Genomic DNA, 13,160 nt, shown 5'->3' with positions numbered 1-13,160 from the left:
AGGTTATATCAGCTCAGCAGAGAATCCTGCTGAAAGCTTGCGATAAGATGTAATTAGCTAAGTGGTAGCCCACAGTTTTCTGTCTTCCAGAGCCCTTTGGTATATGTATGTCATCTACATAGAGCCTTGGAAAGTGGGCACCTGTCCCCAGTTCCTGCCCTCCTCCCGTGCTGGACTAGGGAGGACACAGGAAGGTGTGGACGCAATCCAGATGGCTGCTTACTGTGCTGGTCGCTCCTGTCCCTTGTGCCGTCCACGGTGCCGTCAGGAAGGATCCTCAAGAAGTGGCCACCGTTGCTGCAGTAAAGCAGTTTGGGCTTCTTGTAGTTTCCCGGAGGCAGATTAAACCTCTCGGTCAGGGCTGTGAAGGTGGTGATCTCCCCTTCAGCCATGGCTCAGCGGCGACCGGCGTGGTACTCTCAGGACTGAAAGAAATTAAACACGCCTGTAGACCACTCTTCCGGTAAAGGTGTGATGGACGGATACAGGAAGGGGAGGATCATGCAAGGCCACAGATGGACTCCTCAGGTGATGCCCAAAGTGGACAGGCCTGTGAAGTGGCCGGGGGGGGGGGGAGAAGAGGGATGGATGGTCCCTAGCCTGGGAGAAGTTTTCCAGCCAATTTTCTTTAGTTTAGTTTAGTTTAGTTTTGTTTTTTAGAGTAGAACTTCAAACTTAATCATTTGGTGAAGAGGAAAAACAATATGTCTTGGTCCCTCCTTCTGGTCCATACACATCCTCAAGACTGAAGTTGTACTAAAATAACACCTGGGGTCTGGCTGAAACCCACAGAAGCCAAGAGGCTGAGGCTGAGGCTTTGCCTTCCACCCTCACATTGTTTTGACTAGGTACTGTCAAGCCAGAGTGGGTCAGAGGTCACAGATGACCCAGGCAATTGGACACCTGTGAACCAAGGTTCCAGCAGGGGCACCAGAAGATTAACATGTATGGGGCCTTCTCAGTTTGCTGTGGGAAAGGAAGGAGGCAGAGGCTTGGGGGATTTTAAAAGAGCAAGCACTGGACCCAGGATACTGTCTGAGACGGAACATCTTGAAGGCTGTGCCTGGCCACTGCTGGTCTCATAGTCTTCTACAGACTCTTTTGTCATATGAGGAAATCAGGTCTCTCCTTGTACCCAGATCATCTTCATCTTAATTATTTTCTAATATAAGCTATACTTATAGAGCCTATCATGGGACAGTTTATATATATATATATATATATGTGTGTGTGTGTGTGTGTGTGTGTGTGTGTGTGTATACATATACATACATACACATATGCACTATATATAAAATCATATTGGTGTAAAATATATCATTTATTGACACTGGGGATTTGAAAACAAAATTAATGAAATATAGAATTTTAAGTCATATATTTGCCTGACCATTTAAGAGAAGAAAATTCTGGTAACTATAAAGAAAGAGAAAGTTTTTTGTTTTTGATATGTTTGGTTGTTTTTTGTTTTTGTTCTTGTTTTAAAAAGAGCAAGGAGCTAATGTGGGTCTCACCTATAAGTAGCTGTGCGCCCTCTCTCTCTCCATATATGTGTGTGTGTGTGTGTGTGTGTGTGTGTGTGTGTGTGTGTGTGTGTATGTATATGTAGTTGTCTTATAATAACAATGATCATCATCACCAACAATATATTTTGTACTGAAAGATAATATTTATTAACTTAACTGTAACCTTTAATGTAGATGCTAATATTCCCACTATAAAAAAATTACATAAAAGTGTGGAGGCATTAAATTGCCTGTGCAAGGGCAACAGCAAGAAACTCGGTCTCAGAATGAGTGTGTGAGCACAAAGCCAAGTTTGTCCTTGATTGCTAGGAGGAGAGTACATGACCTTGATATGAAAGTATTGTGACACAAGTGGGGTTTTTACCCATTGCATCAAATGTTTTAGTCCACCACCACGATCTGAACACTAGCCATCTCCAACAACCTCCTTGGCTAACTCCGTAGCAGGATTCCATAGAAGAAACTTCTACCGGTGACATCATGAGCTCCCAAGACCAGCCGGAGGCCCACGTTCCATGCCTTACTGAGTCCCACACAAGTCCTCATGGGAGTCTAGCCGCTCACAAACCAAAGCATCAATCTGGATAACCTGTCTTTGTGACCGGAAGTAGCTTGAGTTAGAAGTGTCTACCTTTTTTCTCTGCTCTTGACATTTCATATAACTGATACATCCCCGGACTTGTGGACCCGCAGGCCAGTTATTCATTGGTCAGTTTCAGCTACTGTCTGGGTTGCCCCTGCAAGGAACCCCCTCCCAATTTAAATACACATATAAGCTACATTCAAAGTCAGACCATCACAAATGGCTCCTCAACAAAACGATGCCACATCGTTCTTGCCACAGAATACAGTAAGAGACAGAAAATGTTATTTACATGAGCTGCAGGGCGGGGGGTGGGGGTGGGGGGGGAGCTACCTTGCATAGCAGATTGTGTTTTTCTTCCAAATGTTCAATATTTTTGAAACATTGCCCTTTCACATCAAGCGTCCGGTCTCTTTGCCCACCTGCCCCTCCTCTCTTTTCACCCTCATTCCATTCCTTACTCTACTTCTTTCTTTCTTTCTTTCTTTTTAAAAAGCAATTTCTCTCTCTCTTTTCTTTTCTCTTTTTAAAAAAGATTTATTTATTTATTATGTATACAGTATTCTACCTGCCCGCCAGGAGAGGACACCAGATCTCATTATAGATGGTTGAGAGCCACCATGTGGTTGCTGGGAATTGAACTCAGGACCTCTGGAAGAGCAGACAGTGCTCTTAACCTTTGAGCCATCTCTCCAGCCTGTCTTTACTTCTTTCTTAATCGCTATTTTTCCCCCTGTGATGTGCTAGGCATAGAGTCTCCTGCATACTGATATTTTGTTTGTTTGTTTTGAGACAGGGTTTCTCTGTGTAGCACTGGCTGGACCTCGCTTTGTAGACTGGGCTGGCTCCTCGGTGCTGAGATTAAAGGCATGCCCCACCACTGCCCAGCTCTGCATCCACACTGCACCGCTGAGCTGCAACCCAGCTCCCTGATGTAGCTCTTTCAAGTGTGACTCCTTTCACACGTCTCTCGGTTAGCTTGTAGATGCCACTTCCGTACAATGCAACTAAGAGATCATACCTTTTTATTTATATTTATCCCCAATACTTCCTAAGTTGCCTACTTAACTTGCTGTACAGGATACAATAACTGCGCTCTAGAGGCTGCCATTGGTGGTGTGGATCTTAGGAGAGCAGAACTTTCCTGTTGTCTCAGTGTCTGCTCCAGTGGCAGCTTCTCTTTGCATTTCCTCTGATATGGGCCAGCTACACACCAAGCATGGCCTTCGTTCTTCAGTCCCAGCCAGGAGTGGCTGTTTGGTTGTTTTCCGAGTGCTGGGCATGGATCTGGTGCCTCCACCAATTGGGGTGAAGATGAGCAGATAGGCTGCATGGGGTAGGAGGTACCAACTCTGGCTCATGTTCTCATTTACATGTGTGAATAAGCCATGCCGCCTGGATGTCATCCCCTCAGAACCTTCATCAATTTAGTGACCTTGGCCAGCACTCAGCAAGTCCTCAGGGATCCTTTCTGGAACACAGTGAGAACTGAGTATACACAGTTCTCTATTCTCTGCCTGCTCCTCCTGTAAGCGGGACAGTCATGAGATGGCTACAACGTTCAGATGCTCCCTCTACCAACCCTTTAGCTCACTTTGCCCCTGAACGCTGAAAGCCACCTGTGAACTCCTTAAAATAAGCCTGGCATCCCTACCGAGCTGATCGCGTGGCAAGTGGATCACCCGAAGCCAGAGGGAGGAACGTGAAAAACCTCTTGTTCCTGATTTTATTTACAATTTATCTATGTTTTGAGAATCGGGCAGCCCAGAACTCTTTGGCCAATCCATTGTTTGCTAGGATATGAACGAGGGAAGTGCATGACGATGCAAAACCATAAGGCAGGCAATGTGAACAGCTCCCTGGGGATTGACACAAATTGCTCCCATAAATGAATCCATTAACCAAGTGAAACCAGGCATTAGGCATAATGGGGATTTGCAAGCCCTGCTTTTCACTGCTATTGTCTGGTTTAGTGGCTATCTAACGAGGGGATTTTCTGTCTAGGAACTGGAGAAGACCAAGCCCAGTGGACTTGCTCTCATCAGTTTGCACCAAGCTAGCTCCTGGGTTTGGGACACTGGGGAGATTTTAGGAAAGCCAGATGATTTTCTTGGTTTTCCAGTGACACGAGAGTGAGAGGAACACTAGACCTATTGGAGCGTCCGTGTTAGAGCTGGCAAAAATCAGTCAGCTGTGGCCTCAGGATCAGACCCATGAACCAGCGGGAGGTCTGTACCCTCGCCTGGGAACTCTGGTCGTTTTTCTGTGTGAGATAACAATTATCTACCGCACTGCCCTGGGCATGCACTAACGGGCTGTGGGAACGTGGCTGTGCCGCCCGCTCAGGAGATGCTTCCTCTAACGACTCCGACCCCACTTACTGCACAAAATCCTCTGAAGGGTTAAACAAACACAGCATTCAAGAAGCACTTGGAAAGTGTAAAAATGTGACCTAACCTGTTAGAGATAAGAGCACTTGGCTTTTTAAAACTAGTTGAAGCCCGGTGTGGTCTGGAAGCCATGATCACATCTTCCTTATGTGGCACAAATTAGCTAAGCTTTCCTTCTTACTCAATCACAGAGATGGTAACAGAGAAGATGAAGGAGGCAAAGGTTAACTGGCTGTGTAAGGGAGAATTGAGGTCATCGTTGCAGACTCAGATATGGACATACGGACAATTATGGAAGATGACTCTTGGGAGTCCTGCTGTTCCCTTTGTGCTTGCTGTGGCTCTGGTGACTGCTGAGGAGAAAGGCTTATGGTTCTGAGAACCAAGGACAAGACAAACATTGACACTTGATTGTTTTAACCCCTGCTGCTGTTTATGCAGCAGAGATGAGCCATGCAGAAAGGCATTTGCAAGCTGCGTAAAGCCACTGAAGATAGTGGGTTTCTGTAAGGCGGTCCTCAGACCTAGCATGTAAGTAGCAGGAGTCAGCTCCAGTTCTGTATCCTGTCCATGTCTCTGTGAATGAAATCACCCAGAAGCCTCAGTACTACCTCCAGCAATGCTGTCTCACTCCATATTTTATAAAGTCAGATGTGTATGTTAAATATCAAGAATGAATAAAATGCATTTCAGCTAGCTAGTCAGGGTGAAAGGGGTGACGTGGAGGAAATAAAACTGCATTTATATACATTAGCCAGGAAAAAAAAAAAGAATCGAAAAAGCAAAATATTATTCAAAAGTGGATTAATTAAATCAAACCAAATATATCTGTACCCACAATAAATATAAATGGACTAAATTATTTAGCTAAAGGAGCCCTTAAAAATCCATGCACACATACACATTCTGATTAGAAGGGACACATTTAAAATATAAGGATGCAGAATGTTCAAGTAAAAGGGTAAAAAACAAACCAGCTTCAGTGGCATGCACACTGTGGACAAGCACAGAAAGACTCAGTTTAAAAACACACACACACAAATGGAGTGAAAAGGCAGCTTATACATGAAAGAAGACCTTTGAGAGCTGACAAATAATTTGTCAGCTGACAAATTAGTATCTAGAATTTATGAAGAACTCAAAAAATAAATGAAAAATTAGTATATAGAATGTATAAAGACTCAGGAAATTAAATAAGAGAAAAATGACCAACTCAAAATATGGGCTAAAGTCTTAGACAGATAGTTCTTAAAAGTAGAATTACAGATGACTAATAACTGTTTTAAGAACTGATTATCATTCATAGCCATCACAGAAATGATGGTCCATCTCAACCCAGTCACAATGGCTGTCATCAAGAAAAAAAATGATAATAAATGCTGATGAAGATGGAAAGGGGAACTTTTAATTACTGCTTAATTTTTATATTTATTTATTTATTATTTACACAGTGCTCTGCCTGCATATAGGCCTGCAGGCCAGAAGAGAGCATTAGATCACACTATAGATGGTTCTGAGCTACCATGTGGTTGCTGGGAATCGAACTTAGGACCTCTGGAAGAGCAGTCAGCGCTCTTAACCGACGAGCCATCTCTCCAGCCCCTACTGCTTATTTTTTAAAAAGATTTATTCACTTTACATCCCAGTTGTAGTCCCCTCCCTCCTTCCCTGTCCTCCCCTCCCTCCCTCATTTCCCCCTTCCCCTCCCTTAATCCTCTGAGAGGGGGAGCCTTTCTCCCCTACCAGCTGACCCTAGTCTATCACGTCTCATCAGGACTGCTAGTTACTGTTACTAGGAATGTAAATACAGTGGATAAGAGTGTAAACCGAGGCAGGACTATGGGTATCTGTGTGGATGTTTCTCAAAAAAAAAAAAAAAAAACAACTATCACACGACCTAGCTACGCCATTCCTGAGCATATAACCAAAGGATTCTTGTGACCTACAACAGAGCCACTCGCACATCCATGGTCACTGCTGCTGTATTCACAACAGCAACGAAATGAAATCAACCCAGACACTAACCATCTGATGAATGGATATTGAAAATGAGCATGTACCAAAGAAGATTTTGTGCACCCTTGAAGAAAGGAGAAATTGTCAAGGTTTACAGGAAAATGGATGGAACTTGACTGAGGTACACGGTTTAAACAGACTTTGTATTCTCTCTCAGACGGAGATCCCGCCTTCTCATTTTTGTTACGTGCATATTTATGTGAGCGTGAGTGTGTGCAGAAACTGAACAGGTAGAAAGAAGTCCATGGGAGGGACACAAAGGCCTTAGGGAGGAGGGAAGGCAGCAGAACAGACGGAATGTACAAGTAGAAGGAGCAATGTTGGGGGTGGGAGGTTTAAGCAGGTCTGAGGGGAAGGGGGATAGGTGACAGGAGCAGGTGCAGGCAAGGCCAACCTAAACTAACTGTGTCGGAAAGAGGCGCGAGGAAGGCCTGGGAGAGAACTCTGTCCGTAAAGTGCCTGGTGCTCAAGGATGGGCCATACGCTCGGATTCCCAGTGTCTGTGAAAAAGCCATGGGATGTAATCTGTAGTCCTAGGGCTGGTGAGGCAAAGCTAGGCAGGTCTCCTGGGGCTCAGTGGCCATCCACCCTGCTGAATCAATGAGCTCCAGGTTCAGTGAGACATCCTGTCCAAATTGACTGAGAAAGACGCCTAATGCTGATGTCTAGCCTGTGCACAGGCGTTCACACAAGCAGGCACCCACTACCCCCATTCTCTCTGTCTCTGTCACCCCCATATCTCTCTCTCTCTCTCATAAGTATTTTTTTAATGATATACAAATAATAGTAAAATGTTAAAAAGTTGGCCTGGCTACATTGATATGAGATAAGATAATTCCAAGATGAAAAGAATGATTAAAGGCAAAAGGAATCTTCGCATAATGCCACGGAGAAGCATTCAACAGAGAGATGTGAAATTTCCAGGTTTGATGACACAGCGTCAGTGTATACAAAGCTAAAACCATAAAGACGGTGAGAACCTTTGATAATCTTTGTCTTGGATGATAGCACCGACAGATAAAGGCTACCAGCGAGGATGTTGATGGTGGAAGGGCATGGCCACCCTTTTAACCGAATACCTGTTTGAGAATCTTTACTTAACAAGAAGTGAACACAGCTGCTCTATGGGATAGTTACCAAGATTGCAGAGGCAAGACTCAACCCAAAGAGAAGCATTTGCTTTCGTCAGATTGGTGTTTGAATAGAACCCACTGCCACCCATGAGGAGGTAACAAGGTCCTCTCACCTTTCAAAGTTCCCAGACAGCTCCCTTTCTCCACCCCTGCCCCTGAGGACCCTGTGCAGCTCTCACCTACCTGGCTGGCTATGGCCTGTGCAATGCTCTCTTTTTATAGCACTGCTTACTTCTGCCACTTTTAGCCCTGCTGCTCATGACCTCCCCTTCCAGGAGACGTTTGGCCCCCGCAGAGTTCTGCTGCCTTCAGCGTTAAGCGTAGACTCCTGCCATGGCCGGGTGAGGCTTTCATGATCCAGCCTCTGCCTGAGTCTGTTGCCTCGTCTTACCGGCCTCTTTATGCCTGCCCATACCACCCTCCCCTCACATTCTTCCAGGCCTTAACCCAAACGTGACAGCATCACATTCTCTCTCTCTCTCCTCCACTGTAGCCTGGCTAATCGTATTCACCTTTCAAAAATTCAGCTCTCCCATTTCCTCCTCCAGAAAGCTCTGTGTACACGCTTCCCCCCGACCCTGACCTCCCAACACGCATCCACACCACACACACCAGGTCAGATGGTGGTTCTCTGGGCTCCTTCGCCAGTACTGAGTATCACTGCCACCTGCGTTCCACTGTTACCATTCTCCATGGAGTCCTGCCGCTGTGCTGAGCACCCAAACCCTGCCACAGCCTGCAGGCCCGCTGGAGGCCCGGGTGTGTGTTTGCCCCTGTCTCATCTTTAATTCAGCAAACCTGCCTTCTACTTCCTAGAGATCACTGCCCCCTCCCCCCCCCCACCCCCCACCCCCATCCTGGGCCGCTTGTCCACGCTCTTCCCTCTGTCTGGAATATTTCCTATTCCTTCTGCCCCACCTACCTGGTTAACTGCTTGTTTGTCTTTAGATCATAGATCAATCGTCAGTTTTGTTTGTTTGTTTTCCCAGAAAGCCTTTCGTGGCTTCTCAGAACCAAGCCTCTTGTCCTCACAGGACCGCCTCCCATTCCTTCAGCTACCCGATGTCAGTTTTTAATTACCCCTTCATGCTCGTGATTGTTTAATTAATATTTCCCTTCATGACTGGACTGCCAGCTCCACGGAGGCAGAAACTGGTCTGTCTCGCTCCCCATGGTATCCCAGAGGCTGGCAAGATGCCTGGCACCTAACGGGCCCTTGACAAATATTTGTAGAGTGAGTGAATGAATGTAATTTAACTCCGCTCTTGGCTGCCTGCATCGTTAGCCTCTGAAGCTCTTGAGACCGAAGCCACTGACTCCTCCTGCCTCCAGCATTTGGCACATATCTTTGCCTCTTTGTCCCAATGGAAACATGCAATCAGGAGGTCCAATTAGCAGGTGCTGTCCTGCAGATATTGACAGAGAGGCGGAGCCAAGAGCCTCATGCATATTTTAATTGCAATCACATTAGACAGGGAGACCTTTCGCAGAAGCAATCCCCGAAGCCTCTTACCATTTGTAATGATTATTTCCTTACGTCTTCAGAAAAAATACCATTAAAATGACCGAGTTCAGAAGGGCAAGAGTCAGAACCTTAAGTCTAGCCTCCTTATCTGACCAAGAAAATGATTGATAGTGCCCAGAAGAAGGATTCCAGGTCTCCTTATTTCTGCCACGGGAGCGTCCTGAGGCAGACACACCCTCGGTGAAGGAGAGTTTGTTTGAGTGCGGGGAAGAGAGACAGTGTGTTCCCAGCTCTCCTCGTTTCTCCTGCTGTGTCCTTGGTGCTCTGTATGGATCTAAGTGTGAGCTGCCTGGCTGGCCTGGGTTGGCATATCAGCCTGGTGTTTTCAAGCCAGTTCTCTTCCGCAAGCTGAAGTTGGCTTTCCATCATTGATGATAAACTGTGGACTTTGACCAGAGTCTGCAGGAGTTGAACCCTTCAAGTTCCAGAAAAAGCATTATAGCCCATGCAGACGTCCTACGGCCACCTGTTAAGCCATCCTTACTAGCTTGAGAGCGCTTATACAATAGAAATGGCTACATAAACAAGGTGGGAACAAGGGCGATGTCAGTGGGCATGCTGGCATGGGAGGAGAAAGTGTCATGGGTCCCAACCTAGACAAAGAACTAGAGACAACTAATGGCCGCCAGGGGGAGACGTACCCTCTCCCAAGGATGAGCTGGCTGGCCATTTCAAGAGTGGTCAGCCTTGAAACCTTATATGCAAACAGCAAAACCGGACTCCACAAGTTGTATTTGTGTATAAATGCACATTCATGCGTATGTAACAGTAATAATCAAAGAAAAGGGGGGCTGTCAGCTTGAGTGGTGGGGACAAAAAAAGGGGTTGGAGGGAAGGCACCTGGCAGGGGCTAGAAGGAGAAAAGGGAGGTGGGAAACTGATGAATTTTACTTCAATTTTTAAAACATTTTTTAAAAACTCTATTCTTTTTTTTTGTTCTCTTTCTACCCATCCCTTACCTGGCTGATTTACCACCATACCATTCGGCTTGAGTTCAAACCTTGCAGGATAACCCCTTAGCAAATTATTTCTTCCTGCAGTTTCCCACCTCCCCCATGAGCACAGCTGTTGTGCTGAGCCACTGTCTCTACGAGGCAGCTAATGTGCTGAGCCTGGCCCTAGGGAACGGGCGAGCATTTGGTTGCTGCTAGCTTGACTATCTCTGTGCACATGCTCACGCTGTTGCTCTGGAATCCCACGAACCCGAGTCTTAGCGTTTAGGGATGCTTTAGCCGCGTTTGACAAGGATCCTTCTGCTGGGCTGGAATGTTCCATCATCATGTACATACTGCGTGGGTGGTCTTCTCGTTTGCCTCCATCACTGGTCCTCAACCTTGCTTGCAACCCTTTAATACAGCTCCTACTGTTGTGGTGACCGCCTAACCATAGAGTTATTTTCATTGCTACTTCATGACTGTTAAGTTTGCTACTGTTACAAATCATAACGTAAATATCTGATAGGCGATCCCTGTGAAAAGGTCATTTGACCCCAAAGGGATCACAACGCACAGGTTAGTAAGTGCTCCGCCATGGATCCACATCCCCACCTCCCTCTCCAGTTCTTTAGGAGCTTTCTAATCCCAAGGAGCTCTCAAGTTATTGGACTTATACTGTTCCTAGGCTTCCAGAATCAAGTGCTCCAGGGCGATCAATATGGTGCACTTCAACTGGGTGGGGTGGCGTACGCCTTTAATCCCAGCGCTCAGGAGGCAGAGGCTGGTGGATCGCTGTGAGTTCGAGGCCAGCCTGGTCTACAAAGCGAGTCCAGGACAGCCAAGGCTACACAGAGAAACCCTGTCTCGAAAAACCAAAAAAAGAAAAAAAGAAAAAAAAAAAAAAGATGGCGCACTTCATGTGTCAATGACTTCTGCTCATCATATGCCATGGAGAGAATACTGTAGATGTCCCGGGGATTTAGACAAAGAAAGGAAAAGAGAGGCCCCACGTCCCAATCTACTTTCATAGCTCAAATTGTGGCTAAGCTTTCTACAGCCTCCTTTCACGTTCTTCTTAATCCATTTAACGTGAACATCTGTCTGCTTCTCTGTAGAATTGCTGTTCTGTTTGATTAGAGCATTGTCCCAGACCCCACTGCTGTTGTCCCATCATGTGTTACAACTCCAGGTCAGCCACAGCTACCTGCTTTTAAAAAAATCTTTCAGAGCAGGTAGCTGTGGCTGACCTGGAGTTTGCTATGTATGCCAGGCTGGCCTCAGACTCACAGCAATCGATTTGCTTCTGCCACCTGAGTGCTGGGATAAACACTATGTGCCACTGTGATTTCTGCTCTCAAGGTGGCTTAGTGGGCCCCCGCTGGACTCAGCCAGGCTCCAGAGAAAGCCCTTGTTGCCCAGCCGCAAGTGCAGCTGGGAAAAAGTGGGCGGAGCTGTCATCTAGTCGGGTCACCAAGGCAGCTGCCTCAGCCTGTGCCCTTACACAGATGCACCCCCTCCCTACCAGGGTCACCTCCAACATCTTTTATTTCTCCCTTCATTTGAGATATCTTTTTCTCTGCAGTCTGGCTTATTCACCCTCCAAACACCTCTCGCTGTAAGATCATCATCCAACCGGGAGCTCAGACATTCTTTTAAGTGCCTGCAGAGAACGGATCCCTGCCAAGAGGAAAAGCAGAGGCTTCCTGGCACAGCGGTGTGCTCTGCTGGACCAGCTCTGTCTGAATTTTAATGGGATATGCTGGTCCAGAGTGTCCCGAAGACCTGCACACATCTTAAACAGAAATGTCCTTCCTGCAGGCTGGTGCATTAAAGCGGGCGCTTAGAGCCAAACGTTAAGTGATTCTGCAGGGGCCCTCGCAGCCCTCAACCTCCTCTTACTGATGTGTCTCCAAAAATCTTTTTAATCTCTTGTGCAACTTTACAGTCTCTAGGTCGGGCCCAGCAAGGACATTCCTTTCTCCAAGTCAGCTGACTTCTCTGCCCTTTGGAAGATAGTGTTTACAGAGTCTCTCCCTCCTCCCCTACACACCCCCACCCCCACCCTCTGCTCCTGACCTAGGAATCTTAACTTCTTCAAACTCAATCTTTTGAAGTGTGTACTTTTTTTTTATCTATTTGGCCTGGCCAAAGGCTTGCCCTACTATGCATTACCCAATAGCCTGCCCGGGCTACAACCATAAACAGTAAAAGTTCTTAAACATGTCCAGCGTACTAGGCATGGTCCTAAACATGCTGCATATATTAATTAAATCTCAAAGAAATTCTGTTACAGAAGCATTGCCCCCACCCCCCTTTTAAAATTTTATTCTTAATTTATATATTCACTTTACATGCCCTCTTCTCCCAGCCTCTCCTTCCCCTCCTCTTCCCTCTATTCCCCCCTCCCCTTGTCCTCAGAAAAGGGGAGCTCATCCTTACCCCCCCAACTCCCCGGCAACCCGCCCCAGCATATCAAGTCATGTCAGGACTGAGCTCCTCCTCATCCACTGAGGCCAGGCCAGGCCAGGCAGCCTGGTTAAGGCGAGGGGATTGAAAGCAGGCAGCAGAGTCTATGTTATAGGCAGCACCCGCTCAGTTTACTAGGGGACCCACATGAAGATCAAGCTGCCCATTGGTTACATATGTGTAGGGGGCCTAGGTCCAGTCTACGCATGCTCTTTGGTTGGTGCTTCTGTCTCTGTAAGCCCCCATGGGTCTAGGTTAGTTGACTCTGTTGTTCTTGTGGCATTCTTGTCCCCTCCGGGTCCTGTCCTTCCCTCCTACTTTTCCACAGGACTCCCCGAGCTCTCCCTAATGCTTGGCTGTGAGTCTCAGCAGCTGATTGATTCGTTAAGCTGCTGGGTGCCCCCATTCCTTTTTTTTTTTTTTTTTTAACAAGTTGGCAAATGAATGCAATAATATTTTCAATCCAGAAATACATCGTGTCCTAATTTAGTGCTGAAAGTTTAAGATTTGAACCTAGGGTTTTCTGATGCCAGAATCTATGGTTGTAAGCATGGATTCAGTGTGATCCGAAGAACAAATGGTCTTT

The 13,160-nt window shown here is 46.5% G+C and overlaps 1 protein-coding gene and 1 long non-coding RNA gene across 8 annotated transcripts in view; one reads left to right on the top strand and one right to left on the bottom strand.

The window, feature by feature from the left end:
* The window catches only part of FGF1 (fibroblast growth factor 1), a 96,900-nt gene that overhangs the window by 19,927 nt on the left and 63,813 nt on the right, over positions 1-13,160 (bottom strand). For 3 of the 6 annotated variants that reach the window (XM_084780356.1, XM_084780355.1, XM_084780351.1), the window contains one exon: positions 224-425. In XM_084780356.1, coding sequence (XP_084636482.1) covers positions 224-392 — 169 coding nt within the window. In that variant the 5' untranslated portion in view covers positions 393-425. Of the gene's footprint in view, positions 1-223; positions 426-7,831; positions 8,018-8,260; positions 8,444-8,570; positions 8,709-13,160 lie in introns of those variants that run through there. The other 3 variants (XM_084780352.1, XM_084780353.1, XM_084780354.1) reach the window with 3 other exon arrangements.
* The window catches only part of LOC311596673, a 153,749-nt gene that overhangs the window by 84,991 nt on the left and 55,598 nt on the right, over positions 1-13,160 (top strand). The window contains exon 4 of one of the 2 annotated variants that reach the window (XR_014778923.1): positions 11,691-12,312. The exons of the other annotated variant lie outside the window; for it this stretch is intronic. This is a non-coding gene — a long non-coding RNA (uncharacterized lncRNA). Of the gene's footprint in view, positions 1-11,690; positions 12,313-13,160 lie in introns of those variants that run through there. 2 annotated transcript variants of the gene reach the window in all.

This window comes from Acomys minous (genome assembly GCF_964271855.1).
Source record: "Acomys minous genome assembly, chromosome: 4".
In the NCBI taxonomy this organism is placed as follows: Eukaryota; Metazoa; Chordata; class Mammalia; order Rodentia; family Muridae; genus Acomys; species Acomys minous.
This window is presented reverse-complemented; position numbering and strand designations above follow the sequence as displayed.